Source organism: Enhydra lutris, unplaced genomic scaffold, assembly GCF_002288905.1.
Source record: "Enhydra lutris kenyoni isolate GAN:26980312 unplaced genomic scaffold, ASM228890v2 scaffoldscaffold117, whole genome shotgun sequence".
NCBI classification, from domain to species: domain Eukaryota; kingdom Metazoa; phylum Chordata; class Mammalia; order Carnivora; family Mustelidae; genus Enhydra; species Enhydra lutris.
The window spans coordinates 606048-621281 of record NW_019154201.1 but is presented as its reverse complement, the minus strand read 5'-3'; the positions used below and the strand labels follow the sequence as shown (position 1 = coordinate 621281).

The 15234-nt window shown below is 51.3% G+C and overlaps 1 protein-coding gene across 1 annotated transcript in view; it reads right to left on the bottom strand.

Moving 5' to 3' along the window:
* The window catches only part of LOC111139764 (zinc finger protein 84), a 128048-nt gene extending 113566 nt beyond the window's left edge, over nt 1-14482 (bottom strand). Inside the window, exons 1-5 of the mRNA XM_022492135.1 lie at nt 14427-14482; nt 11594-11715; nt 9345-9519; nt 4038-4158; nt 3671-3760 (exon numbers count right to left, since the gene is read on the bottom strand). Of these exons, the coding sequence (XP_022347843.1) occupies nt 3671-3760; nt 4038-4158; nt 9345-9359 (226 nt within the window). The 5' untranslated portion in view covers nt 9360-9519; nt 11594-11715; nt 14427-14482. The remainder of the gene's footprint in view (nt 1-3670; nt 3761-4037; nt 4159-9344; nt 9520-11593; nt 11716-14426) is intronic.
* Nucleotides 14483-15234: the final 752 nt, after the last annotated feature.

Genomic DNA, 15234 nt, shown 5'->3' with positions numbered 1-15234 from the left:
AATAAAAATAAAAATAAAAGCAAGAGTCATATGCAGACGTTTAAGTGTGAAGTCCCCCTGAAGTGTATAAAAAATGGTTTCATGAAATCTGAGTAAAGAAATGAAAATTTTAGGGGCGCCTGGGTGGCTCAGTGGGTTAAAGCCTTTGCCTTCGGCTCAGGTCATGATCCGAGGATCCTGGGATCGAGCCCCACGTCGGGCTCTCTGCTCAGCAGGGAGCCTGCTTCCTCCTCTCTCTCTGCGTGCCTCTCTGCCTACTTGTGATCTCCGTCTGTCAAATAAATAAATAAAATCTTAAAAAAAAAAAAAGAAATGAAAAATTTAAATTAAAATCAAAATGAGAAATAAAAATTAATATACATACAAGTAAATAAATAACATAAAATAGGGCGCCTGGGTGGCTCAGTGGGTTAAGCCGCTGCCCTCGGCTCAGGTCATGATCTCAGGGTCCTGGGATCGAGCCCCGCATCGGGCTCTCTGCTCAGCAGGGAGCCTGCTTCCCTTCCTCTCTCTCTGCCTGCCTCTCCGTCTACTTGTGATCTCTGCCAAATAAATAAATAAAATCTTAAAAAAATAAATAAATAAATAACATAAAATAATATTCAAGTAGTTCAACTGTATCAAAAAATATTTAAGAATTTAAAAATCTTGCGGCACCTGGCTGGCTCAGCGTGTTAAGCCTCTGCCTTCGGTTCAGGTCATGATCTCAGGGTCCTGGGATCAAGCCCCGCATCAGGCTCTCTGCTCAGTGGGGAAACTGCTTCTCCTTCTCTCTCTGCCTGCCTCTCTGCCTACTTGCGATTTCTGTCAAATAAATGAATAAAATCTTAAAAAAAAAAAAAAAAGAATTACAAAATCTTGGTGCACTGGGGGACTCAGTCAGTTGAACGTCTGACTCTTGGTTCCAGCTCAGAGTATGATCTCGGGGTCCTGGGAGCTGACCCTGTGTCAGGCTCTGTGCTTAGCAGGGAGTCTGCTTGGGATTCCGTTTCTCCCTCTCTTCCTCTCCTCTGCACCCCACCCCTGCTCTCTCTCCAAAAAATAAAAGAAAAGAAAAGAGAAAAAGGAAAGGAAACAAAAATCTTGTCATTCTGGAAAGCGAGTGTGTCGCTTACAGGTATTACGCAGGGCCAGGCACGGGTGAACCCACTTCTTTCTGTCCCACTCTGGTCCACACTGCCTACATTTCACTTTAGTTTTCAAACTAATATTCCTTCTTCCAGCCTTGCTCCCCCTCAATTCTAGTTTCCAGAGAGCCAGTGAGCTTTAGAAAATGTGATCAGGCTTTTTACCCCCTTGCTTAAAAAAAAACCCTTTAAAGGGCGCCTGGGTGGCTCAGTGGGTTAAGCCTCTGCCTTCAGCTCAGGTCATGATCTCAGGGTCCTCAGATGGAGCCCCACATCGGGCTCTGCTCGGCGGAGAGCGTGCTTCTCCCTCCCTCTCTGCCTGCCTCTCTGCCAACTGTGATCTTTCTCTCTCTGTCAAATGAATAAAATCTTAAAAAAAAAAACCCAAAACCCTCTGATAAATGCAAGCTTTTACCATGGCTCAAATGTGCAAACATGCACTGGTCTCTTCCAACTGCTCCGCCTTCCTCTCGCGCCTGTCGCTCGCAGCTGCTCAGCCACACTGAGCTCCTTCGCATCCCTCTGATCCCAAAGGCCTCTTCTGCCTCCAGACCTGTGCAATGGCTGCTCCTTTTTTTTTTTTTTAAGATTTTATTTATTTGACAGAGAGAGAGACAGTGAGAGGAAACACAAACTGGCAGAGTGGGAGAGGGAAAAGCAGGCTCCCGCCAAGCAAAGGGTCCGTTGCAGGGCTCGATCCCAGGACCCTGAGATCATGACCCGAGCAGAAGGCAGAGGCTTAACAATGGAGCCCGCCAGGCGCCCCGACAGACAGCTCGGCCGCTCCTCCTTTTTGGCTCTTCCCAGCTTTCAACGGGGCTCATTCAAGTGTAAACATCATTTCAAGGGAGCGTAACGATATCCTGTTTATTTCCTTTCTAGCACTTATCAAACAGGCGATCACCTTACTTCTGTGTCCCCCACTAGAATGCAGACCTGAGGGCAGGGAGGGGTCTGTATTTCAGTGACGTACCCCAGCGCATGCAGGGAGTGAGGCCTCAGTGCACGGAGAACACTGTGCACTCACAACTACGCTTCTAACGCGCTTCCTTCCTGTATCATGAATCTTCATAAAGAACTCTGCATTTTAATACAAACACTTTCTGTTCAAATACTGAGTGACGGAATAAATAGTTCTCCATTTCCTTCTGCGTTAAAACCTCTGCTCCCGCAAGGCTGCTTCATGACCCTTTCACTCGGTTCCTTTCGTCCCACGGGACAGCGGTCATGCCAAACTAATGCGTGAACACAAACGTCTACCTTCGCAGACAGTATTTTCTAAGGTGCACATACCCGGACCGAATCATCCCTGTGAATGGTACCTAGACCTCAGTCATGTGAAGTATTTCCTAGGGTGAGCCGAGACACTGGGAGGTGAAGAGCGTTGCACTAACGGATATAAAGAAGAAAAGCCCCGCCTTACCCGGCCCCACAACACTCCACTAATGAGACATTTAATAATCACACACCATAAGTGCTACGGGGAGAAGAGAAGAGCGAGTCACCTGCCATCTTAATACGTGGGGGGAAAACTGTTACGACCTAATGGTTAAAAACTGGTGAAAAATTCCAGGTAACCCCTGACCAGGGCCAGGGCTCCTCGAATACAACACTGGTGGCCAGAGATCTCCGGGAGGCCGGGAGTCGCTCTCGCCGGGGGGAGAGAGGGCTCCGACTGAGCAGCGGCACCGGGTCTCCGTGGTAAGGGTATGATAACCACAGGCTCACGTGCGGAGAAAAATGGATGAAACATGTGAAGACACTAGTTCTAAGGGAGGCAGCCCTGACTTCTGGGCACAGGAATTGAAAACAAAGAAGAACGGATAAGACGTTGCCATACCATGAGGTTCTTCCACAGAAATGTCGTGAAAACGTCAACCCAGCCCACGGGGTTAAACCCAGCAGACTCTTGGCGGGTCACTGAGGAGCCTGGGGAAGAGGGACATCGAGGCATCGCAACGCGCCCCGGAGCCGCCCGCACGGACGAGGGAGAGAGCGGGGCCTCCCCACCAGGCTCCCGGTGCTCGGTTTTCGCTCGATATGCACGGATTCCCCTTCTACTCCCTTTGGGTTCAAGACAGAAATCTGACAAACGAGAGGCAGGAAAGAACACTAACAGAGGACTCAGCGGGCGCCCTGTGACAGGACGTGAGGAGCCCTGAGGAGGAGGCAGAGGGCCCAGCCTGCGGAGTGGGGGTGCAGGAGAGGAGGAAGGGAGCCGAGGAGGCTGAAAGAGGACCCTTGTCCCGGAAAGCAAGGTCCCACATGTCGGCCACCAGCTCGTGCGGCAGGGCGGGGGGAACGTGCCGCCACCAGCTCCACGCAGGAGGACACAGCCCGCCGTGCAGTTCGGGCCGGGGCGCTCGTTAAAACGCAGGAAGCACTCAGGTCCCCAGCCTGAGCCAACTCTAAAGACGCAGGAACTTCAAACAGTTTTTACAAATAACATTTCCAAATAACTCTTCAAAACATCATACACCAGCTCTCGTCAGAAAGCCGTGATGCAGCGGGCACCGGACGCCACGCACCCGGGTGCCCCTCACCTGCCGAGGTCCGACGCGGGGCTGCTTCTATGACCCACGGCTCTTCCGGCTCTGGCTTGAAAACCGCATCAGGTCTGATAATTTGATAACCTGTCAGTTGGAAACACGGACAACTTGGACCCGACTCCTCGGGCTGACAGACTCTTCCACACAGAGGAGATTTACTATGGAGGCTATAAGAAAGCGAGCGGCCCAAAATCTGTCAGGTGGGCACAGAAATCAGAATCTGTGACATCGGCAGGCGAGAATTCTACCACTGAACCACCCATGCACCGATTGTGACATCGGAAACTTAACCCCCAAGTCAGTAAACCTGAGAGCCCCCCCAGTTACTGGATACACACGGTTTATACACAAACACGCTTACCCAAGAAAACCAGATTGCTGTAGTTCTCCAACATCACGTCTCTGTACAAGCTCTTTTGAGTAGGATTAAGGAGCTGCCACTCCTCCGAGGTGAAGTCCACAGCCACATCCTCAAACGAGATCTGGAAAACGTCATCACGGTTAGATCCGCAGAGGGGCTCCTGGTGGGACACAGGCCTTCTTCTCCAGCGAGGGAGGCAGCCCCGCCCATCTCGAACTCCTCGTGTCCCATTTGGTGTCCCGCTCCCCTCCAGAACAGGTGCTGCTGCCCTTACTGACTCACTCCCTCTAGGGAGCCCTGACTTGCTCTCTCTGGGGGTGGGGGGTTCCAGCTGCCTGTGGCAAGGCACCGAGGCTACCAACTCCCACGTGACTGAGCCTAGAAGGGGCTCACTGCCCTACTGCACCCTGTAAGGGAACCAGATGTACGCTCGGCTGGCAGACTTTTTTTTTTTTTTTAAAGATTTTATTTATTTATTTGACAGACAGAGATCACAACTAGGCAGAGCAGCAGGCAGAAAGAGAGGAGGAAGCAGGCTCCCTGCTGACCAGAGAGCCTGATGCAGGGCTTGATCCCAGGACCCTGGGATCATGACCTGAGCCGAAGGCAGAGGCTTCAACCCACTGAGCCACCCAGGTGCCCCGGCTGGCAGACTTCTAACCCAGAGAAGCTGTGGGAGACATTGTGCTATTAGCCACTGAGGTTTGGGTGACTGTTACACAGCAATTGGTAACACATATGATATCCTAACCTTGCGTTATACTTTGAGAGAAACAATAATGTCATCGAGCCATTTTTCATTTTGAATTCACTCATCTACCCACACACCGATCCATTAAGAAACTGGATAGGGGACGCCCGCATCAAGGCCCCTTGCTCGGCATGGAGCCTGCTTCTCTCTCTGCCTGCCGCTCCCCTTGCCTGTGTTCTCACTCTCTCTGGGCTCACTCTCTCTGTGTCTACCTTGGGCTCAGGTCACGATCCCAGGGTTGTAGGATCAAATGCCGCATGGGGCTCCTTGCTCAGTGGGGAGCCTGCTTCTCTCTCTGCCTGCCCCTCCCCCTATAGTGCTTTCTCTCTCTGAAAAATAAATAAATAAAAAATCTTTAAAAAAAAAAAAAAGAAAAGAAAAGAAATTGGAATACGCTGTGTTTAAATAAGCACAGTGCTTCCCAAAGAAGGTGCCACTGGTATGTGGGGACAATTCTTAGCCAAGTCCCATGCAGCATCAGACCTCCAGCACACTTGGTGCCCACCTGCTAAGTGACAGTCCTGTTTTACGGCTACTGCCAACACCAATGTTGACAACATCCCCATCTCCAACACGCTCCTCCCTCCGCGTCCGCACCCACGTGCTAACAACTAGCTGGTCCTCCCCGTATCTTCTGGAACACATACAGGGAGCAGCTGGAGCTCCCTGAACCGCAAACAGTGCCAAAATATGGAGACGGGTAATAAAAAGCACGCTTTTAAAACTTTCCAGTCTTTTCAGGCCAGGAAAGAAGGTGTTACAGAGGCCATAAAACAAGTATGCAGAGGGTTTTGGGACAAAAGGCAAAGGAGCTACAAGGTGAAACCAGTGTGGACAAAGAACGTTGTGGGACTCCCCCTACTTGACCTCACGACCTCCTATAAAGCCACAACAGTCAGGACAACCTACTGTTAGGCAAGCGATAGGTACACAGACAAGCGAACGGGACAGCTTACAGTCACACCCCCCAAGAACGCTCAACTAACTGTGACAGAAGGGTTCCACAAAGAGTGTTTTTGAAAAACGATGCTAGAACAATGGCATACCCATAAGCAAAAGAATAAACCTCAACACAGACCTCACAGCTTATATAAAAATTAATTCAAAATGGATCACAGGCCTAAAGGGAAAACATAAAAGTATAAAGCTCTGGAAAAAACCTGCATGATGCCGGATTTGCCAGTAAATTTTTAGGTACGACACTGAACACATGGTCAACTTAAAAAAAAAAAATCAGGGGCGCCTGGGTGGCTCAGTGGGTTAAAGCCTCTGCCTTCGGCTCAGGTCATGGTGTCAGGGTCCTGGGATCGAGCCCCGCATCGGGCTCTCTGCTCAGCGGGGCGCCTGCTTCCTCCTCTCTCTCTGCCTGCCTCTCTGCCTACTTGTGATCTCTGTCTGTCAAATAAATAAATAAACTCTTTTTAAAAAAATCAATGAAATGGGCTTTTTCAAAATCATTTTTCTATGTGAAAGACACTTTAAGAAAAAAAAAAAGGCACAGACTACGAGAAAATATTTGAAAATCACTGAGCTGACAGAACACCTGTATCCAGAATAAAGAATTCTTGACACTCAACAACAACAAAAAAAAATACAATTAAAAAATGGACATTCCTAGGGCACGTGGGTGGCTCAGTTGGTTGGGCGACTGCCTTCGGCTCAGGTCGTGGCCCTGGAGTCCCGGGACTGAGTCCCGCATCGGGCCTCCTGCTCGGCAGAGGGTCTGCTTCTCCCTCTGACCTTCCCCTCTCATGCTCACTCACTCTCATTCTCTCTCTCAAATAAATAAATAAATAAATAAATAAAATCTTTCTAAAAAGTGGGCATTTCTTGGAGGAAAATATAAGCAAAAAATAAACTATTAGGACATCATAAAAATAAAAGCTTCTGCAAAGCGAAGGAGACAATCACCCAAACTAAAAGACAACCAAGGGAACGGGAGATGTTTGCGAGTGACAGAGCTGACAAAGGCTCAGTGTCTCAAATCTACAAAGAGCTGACACACCACCCAGAAAACACATAATCTAATTTAAAAGTGAGCAGAAGACATGAACAGACATTTCTTCAAACACAACATGGCCAACAGACTCATGAGAGTATCTCGATGTCCCTCATCATCAGGGAAATACAAATCAGAGCCGCAGTGAGATCCCACCTCACACCAGTCAGCATGGCTAAGATGAACAAGTCAGGAATGACAGGTGTTGACGAGGACGGGAGAAAGGGGAGCCTCCTACACTGCTGGTGGGAATGCAAGCTGGTGCGGCCACTCTGGAAACCAGTGTGGAGGTTCCTCAGAAAGTTGAAAATAGAGCTACCCTACCACCCAGCAATCACCACTAACTGAGTATTTACCCAAAGATACGAATCAGCAATTCGAAGGGACACATGAAGGCGAGACTCGGGGAATGTCTCTGGAGACCTGGACCTGTTCCAAGTCCTGACTGTGATGCTGATGACATGAATTTACACACGTCTGGAAACTCAGGAGGAGTCAGGCTCCTGGCTAAATGCTGAGACTTTTCAGGCCCAACCACAGGCAAACCGAAGGCTTTACCTGACCGGCCTCCCAGGGGAAGCTGCCCTCCCACACGGACGTGGCACCATCAGTGGGAACTAGTATTCGGGTCCTCACTACTGAATGTGCTATTGGTGCTGACTTACCGCCCATGTACACCCTGGCCAGCCTTCGCCCCCAAGCCCAGACAGCAGCGGCCACAGCCAGGGCCGTGACAGTGAATATACGGAAGATTGAACCTCCCTCGTGGGGTCTAGCTTGTGCCCGAGGAGAGCCCCAGACTGGCAGTTAAAGGAACCCTCCTGCAGGATGACATGAGTAAGTTCTGCTCCTAATAAGCTTGATTTTTTTTTTTTTAAGATTTATTAAGGTAAGATTTTTTTTAAAGATTTTTAAGATTTTTTTAAGATTTTTTAAGAGGCCCCCCAGGTGCCCCAGCCAGCCAATTCTTAAACGTGATGCATCTTTCTGGTTAAGTTATGTAATATTTGTTCTTCTTGCATCTAATCTTTCCAGACAAAGGGTCTAGATGAAAACAGATGAACTTTTAAACGTTTTGATTACTAAATGGGACACGCTGATACTAACAACAGAAAAACAAAAGCAAAATAAACCCAGCACCGGGGTGCCTGGGTGGCTCAGTGGGTTAAAGACTCTGCCTTCGGCTCAGGTCATGATCTCAGGGTCCTGGGATCAAGCCCCACAACAGGCTCTCTGCTCAGCGGGGAGCCTGCTTCCCTTCCTCTCTCTGCCTGCCTCTCTGCCTACTTGTGATCTCTCTGTCAAATAAAATCTTAAGCACCCAGGGAAGCATGGTGCTGGAGAAGGTCACGGACGGCCTTTGCTTTTTGGACTTGCTCCTGAAAGCTTTCTCCTCCTACTGGAGAGAACAAAAACCAAAAGAAACAACTCTCAGGGCTGCCTTTCGGAGACTCTCGAGTAGACCGATGGCTGAACCAACAAAGACGTGACCGGGAGACGGCGAGGACAGACCGCGCTCCTGCGTTCCGCAGGCCAAACATGCCCAGATGCCGCCCACATCTAACGAAGTGTGGACTGATGACCTGCGGTCGTGGACAAAATGATTTGGAAGGAAATGCTCCCAGCAGTCCCTCTAAAACCACATTACCCAGACGGACTAAAAACCGCAGGGCAGAAGCACCCACACTGGGGGCCGTGTTAACCTAACTTGGACTAAAGCAGGCCCTGCTGGGGGTCCCCTCTATAACTTCTGTTTCCAGGAGAACCATGTGTCCTCTGGGATCGCGCTGATGTGTGTGCCCCAATCATCGTGACACTCTATTAAGTCAAAAAGTAAAAAGACCTAAAGGTAGATACCCCCATGCCCAGCTTTTACCAAAAGAAGCAAAAACACTTCTACCTAAAAAGTATCAAAATTACAACTGAGTGAATGTTTATGGGGCCATTTGAAGGTTATTTGTAATGATCAGTTCTGCCAGGTGACTTGGCTTTCTTTCCTAGTGCTAGAACATAGGTAAGACGGGTGGTCCAGGCCCACTGGTTCGGTCCTGTATCGAACGCTGAGTTCTGAATTTTACTTCAGATTCAAGCCCTTTGTTCACACTGAGGAACTCTGTAAGGAACAGCACTGGGAAGCTCATCGACCGCAGGGTTTATGCCTCCCAGGGCAACTGTTCAGGACTTTGTCCACTTATCATCCATATGAACAACGCTCCAGACGTCTTCGGTGTAAGGCATCATCTGCAAACGTCGGCTTCTACTGAGTAGCTAGTCCGCCTTTTGTCCGAGGAAAGCACATACCAGCACTACCTGTGCTTCCCTTCCCATCTGCACTCCGGGACTGTCTGAGGACAGCCTGTGGCTCACCTCTAGCAACAAAGTACCTACAGATCCGTGCTTCCACTGAAGACTTTGTATGATTCCGTAATCCACCTTGTTCTCTGACACCATCATTCCCAAGCTTATGTTTCTGATTATGGTTTAAATGTATTTAAGAGCTTTCCTATAAGCCTTGTCACGCCTATGGAAGAAGACTGTTGGAGAACAAAGAACTCACCTGGGACTTGAACATTTTCTGCGGCTTGGAAAATCGGCTCTGTTCTGCAACTCCTCTCCGTCCCGCTGCTCTGGAGAGGCCTCCGGTCAAATGTCTGTAAACCGAGAGGACACCCCTAGTCCCGAAGCCTCCTCCTCCTTATTTCACATGAGTTCTCTTGCTCCTCAGTCATGGCCTGGAGATGCAGTGGGAATTTTATCTTAGATGATGTCATTAATCTGGGTTCTCTCTTACTGGGAAATCAAACAACTTGAATCAGGGCTGCAGGGTAAGAATCAGATGCGAGAGGAGCTCCCGGCAAGCCTGCATCAGGCCGGGTCTGCACCAGCCTGCACTCTGCAGCCCCAGGCGCCCGCCCGCGAGCGCCAGATTCCAAGCACTCGCCCCACCGGTGCAGCCGGACGTGCGCAGAGAAGGATTAGCACACCAAGATGCTCTCCACAAACAGACCCCCGGCTCACTCATTGTGCAGCAGTATTTTCTGGGAGCAATGACATGAAGTTACTAGTACTGGTGCCATAGAGTAAAATGCAGCTTTCTTTCCCTTTCTTTTTTTTTTTTTTTAAATAAAACTGTTTTTTTTTTTTTAAAGACTTTATTTATCTATTTGAGAGAAAGTGAGTGAGAGAGCACAAGCAGGGGGAGTGGCAGGCAGAGAGAGAAGCAGACTCCCCACCCAGCAGGGAGCCCAATGCGGGACTCGATCCCAGGACCCTGGGATCATGACTGAGCCAAAGGCAGAGGGTTAACCCACTGAGCCACCCAGGCACCCCTAAAGCTATTTCTTTTTTAAGATTTTCTTTGTTTGGGGCGCCTGGGTGGCTCAGTGGGTTAAAGCCTCTGCTTTCAGCTCAGGTCATGATCCCGGGGTCCTGGGATCGAGCCCCGCATCGGGCTCTCTGCTCAGCGGGGAGCCTGCTTCTTCCTCTCTCTCTGCCTGCCTCTCTGCCTACTTGTGATCTCTGTCTGTCAAATAAATAAATAAAATCTTTAAAAAAAAAAAAAAAGATTTTCTTTGTTTATTTGGGGCACCCGGGTGGCTCAGTGGGTTAAGCCTCTGCCTTTGGCTCAGGTCATGACCCCAGGGTCCTGGGATCGAGTCCTGCATTGGGTTCCCTGCTGGGTGGGGAGTCTGCTTCTCCCTCTCCCTCAGCCTTCTGCTCTGCCTGCTTGTGCTCTCTCTCAATCTCTCTGTCAAATAAATAAATAAAATCTTTAAAAAAAAAAAGAAAAGAAAAAAAGGTAATTCTCTCTCATGCAAGAAAGGGAGACTCCTGTGACTTCTATTCAAAAAAGTACTTCAGAAAACTTGTAATTGTACATTCTTTCTCTGCCCCTTGGAAAAGTGTGTAAATCTTATCTAAAGCTAATAGGCCTTGTCTAGTTTACCACCCAGTATGTCTTTCCTAAGGACCTGGGAGCTATCTCTTTGATGTCATCCAGGAGGATCGGCCCCTATTTCCCAATCTCACGAAGGACAGGACCCTACCCAAGTGCCTGACTTTGGCACCTGCCCCCGCCCCCCTCGGGGTGTAAAACTACCTCTTATCACAAAGATATGAGAAGGCGATTTTTCCTTTGGACAAAGGCAAAAGGCTAACACAGTGGCCACCTCAAGTACTGGGAAAATGCAGTATGAACTGCGTGTAACAAATTATCCTTTACCTTGAGAACGTGTGCATAACAGGTGTGCTGGCCTGGCTACAGAGAACAGTGAGATTCTCCCTGTCTCTGTGATCTCTTCAGTGCGCTGCCTGCAGAGCTCAGGGCAGTCTTGTTCCAGGTTTAATTTTTACGCAACAATAAAACTGTTTTTGTTTTTCTTCCACTTTTGTGAAGAGACTTTTGGGTTGGCTGATTTGGATTTTCATTATCTCCCCAAGAGGCCAAAGAACCGAGTACAACTGCTATTCTAAGAACTTTTTAAGAGACTGCAAGCTATGTAATGATATCTTAGGCAGAATTATTGGAAAAAATAAAACCAAGGTTTCAGCTAAGTATAATAAACCAAAAATACGGGACGCCTGGGTGGCTCAGTCGGTTAAGCCACTACCCTCGGCTCAGGTCATGATCCCAGTGTCCTGGGATCGAGTCCCTTGCTCCGCGGGGAGCCTGCTTCTCCCTCTGCCTCTGCCTGCCACTCGGCCTCCCTGTGCTCTCTCTCTCTCTCTCACTCTAACTAATAAATAAAATAAAATCTTTAAAAATAAATAAATAAATACGACATCTTGACGCATACACATACTTACACCGTGAATTCCTTCACTGCTCATGGACCAGGTCACTTACATGCAGCAGAGAGGAGACGAGAGCCAGGCACTTCAGAGATGTGAAATCGCACTGAGATGTTATTTCCTTCCTAACAAGATACCTGAAAAGAAATGTCCAAACATCATAGCACCCAACTTGGGGACAAGAGGGACAAATTCCACGTCTCCTAGTGATCCTGCCGATGGAGATTCGTCCAGTACTGGTGGTCTGTACCTGGGGTCCAGGAACGGCCTCTGAGCACCGTGTCCGTGGGCTGACAGGCTAGCGAGGAAGACTGAACGTGGTGGACAGGACAGTGGGCACCTTTCCAGAAAATAAGCTGAACAAAGAGAGTGTATAGCCCCTGTAGAAGATGAACAGCAAGAGCTTTTTGTCCAAAGGCACTGTTTCGTTCACGCACGGGGAGGGGGTCTCCAATGTCCCAGTGGATATAGAGAAAAGTCAGCCGCAAATGAAAATTATGCCTGGAGGTTAGCCAACTGCCGGGTTCTGCCCCAGGGCAGCTGACCAGAGCACAGCCGGAAAACCAGCCCCTTCAAGGCAGTTACGACCCGCCCCAAGTTGGGCCGAGGGCTAGAAAGAGATGAGACAAGGCTGCCCCCAACACCACATGCTCGAGAACCCTCCGCAGCTCAGTCAGCAAAGCGCCTGCCCCGTGCAGACCGTGCGAAGGAAGCGGAAGGCTGTGGGAAGACCATGCGCATCACGGCGCACTACACGCAGAGGGCTGGAGCCAGACGCAGCTACGATGCTTCCGGGATGGAGGAGGGCACGGGGACTGAGCCAGCCAGCAAGGGGGAGGACCGTACGGCCAATGGGGTCACCAAGAACACTTAAACAAGGAAATATTCCAGGAAAAGAAGCAGTCACACATTAACAATGTGACATGCGGGGTGAGAAGAAACAAAGAACAAAAAAGAATATGTCATTCAACAGAAGTCACTATGTGGAAGTGTTGCCTGAGCCAGTGTGCTACCAAAACTCACCAGGACCCCCCCAAACCCACAAATACAACTCACACAGGTCCTATCACCAGGGACGGCCTCAATCACACATAAGCCCCCACAGAATGACTGGACACCCTCCCTCCCAGCCCACGGACAGAACTTAAGCCCCCGGAGGCTCCCACTTACCCACACTGATCACCTGAGAATTCTCCAGCCCCTCCTTCACGGACCACTAAGAGCCCTCCCAAGTCTCCAGACCTCACAACCACCGAGTGCCACAAGCCCCACTGTCACTCACCCCACTTGCCCCTCATCCCACCAGGACTGACTGCTGACCTTACAGGCGGTCCCTCTAGGACCTTCACTTACACATGCACATCCCCAGTGACTCCTCTAGCAAAACCCCCATCATCAACCCCCAAGTGACACAGGAGTCATCTATCAATGAAATCCAAAGTCTTGCCACAGCCTCAACCCCAATCAGATATCCACAGGACCCTCCATTCCTGATCATTCTAGGCTCTTCCTCACTCAGCCCCAAGCACCAGCCAAGGTCAGCCCCTCATCATCAATTCCCACAAGTTTCTCAACACTGATGCCACGAAACCCATCACTAGACCCCCCCCACATTCCCACCCAATAATCTTGACAGTCTATTCTATTCGTTGACTAAAAGTGGAGTCAGTGAAATCCTAAACACAGAATCCCAAGTCCTCCTTCCTACAGTTGCCCATCCACTCACTCTGAAAGTGCCCCAGTCACTGTTCTCACAGAGCCCCTCAGCCTTGCTAGCCCCCATCACTACATTCAAGGGATTCCCAAAGCTTAATCATACACCACCCCAACCATTCACTTCCATGATACCCTATTTTCTAATCTACCCCATGCTCACCCACCATTCACTAACACCTCTACAGTCCTCCTAATCATCACCCGAAAGGGCCACCAGCTCTATATAAACACCGATAGGCTGGTACCTCCAACTCCTACACCACTGTCTGCTCACTCACAACCCCCAACAGGCCACCCAGCAGCGTGCACCCAGACCAGCTGTCAAGCCCACGGGTTCTGTCCTGACTGATCAGCTGGCACTCCAGTCCGCTGGCCACTGATGAGGCACAGGACGAGAGTTTGGAGAACTGGTATCTGGCCTTGTCATAAGCCAACAAGGGGGCATGTGTTACAGGGTCCTCTGCAGCGCGCTCTTTCCTGGAACACACGGGGGCGGGGGGGAGACTTCTCAACCTTCCTGCGCTCCAGAAGCCCAGAGCTCAGGTGAAATCCAATACTGTCAGGAACCAACATGCCTTCCAGGCAACGAAATCCTCGGTCCACCAACCCTGAGCCCTCTAAACACCCCCAAAGCAGGCCCCCCACAAAGGCCTTACCACTTGCCAACGCAAAGGCACCTCAAGCACGCTGTTCTTCCCGCAAAGCCGCCCTCAAGCCGCATCCCCGACGGCACACACCCTCTCCCCCAGTCCGGAGCGCAGCCCATGGAGGCTCCCGCGCCCCCATCCCGGCCAACCCCTCCAGTCTAGGCCTCCGTCCACAGCGCCTCCCAACAGAGTCACCCCAGAGGCCTCCCCCACCACTTAACGCCCTCCGCCGGCTTCACAACCACTGGCCCCGGCCCCAGCCCACACTGACTTACCACACACCCCCCAGTGTTTGGGCCCTCCGGTGCCCCCTGCTCCAGACCTCCCTCGGTGTCCTCATCACAGCGGCCGCAAACGGCCCCCTACACTCGCCCCGTCCCTACGCACCCCCAGCCCCCTAAACGCTGTCCCCAGACCGCGCCGCCCCCACGCCCCGCCCCGCCGGGAACCGGCGCCTGCGCCGCGGGACCGTCCCCCCCACCTACCCCCGGTCCTCCTCGCACCCGGCTCCGGAGCCAGTTGGCGCGTGCTCCGGGGTTACCGCGGGGCCCGCACGGACACCGAGGTCACACCAGCCCCGCAGCCTCGCCGCCCCGCCCCCGCCCCCGCCCCCGCCCCCGCCGCACACACCCTTCGGCTCAGGCCCGCGCGGCGGGATTCACGCGGCCGACGGCGGAAGGGCTCGGCCGAACTACATCTCCCAGAGGGCTCTGCGGCGGGCCTCTTCGGACGGCAGGTCGGCGGTTTCCGGGTGGCAAGCTCTCCGTGCGGCCCGGGGCTTCCTGCGTCGGGGCTCCCGGGCACGCGGGGTGCGCAGCCGGGATCGTGCGTGCGAGTGAGTGTAGGTGGGTCTGCAGGGGGAAGCTCTGTGTCTGGCCCATTCTCCATGCTGGGTCGAAGTCATGTGCGAATGGTTTCGGTAAGTTTTGGAACATCCAACTAACAGCACTGACAGACGGAATGAAAATGAAGTGAGGCATTTGGGGAGAACGTGTCATTGTGGAAAGAGGAGGAAATCATGAGTCTAAAAGCAGAAGTTGGGGGACCGAATAGCAGAAAACAACGCGATGAGCCAGTTTTTAAAAACAAAATATAAACTCTTGCTAGCAGTTTTTATCCGACGGGGAGGAACCCCTCCCGGGAGGTCGCTCCGACACACGCGCCTGCGGTCCTCCGCTCCGGGTACACCTTCTCCTCCAGACGCCGTTTCCCGGGCTCGCCGCGGCCTGCCCTGCGGGCTCCTGGCCGCGGCCGCTGTGGTTACCGACGGACAACTCGGGCTCGTCCAGCTGC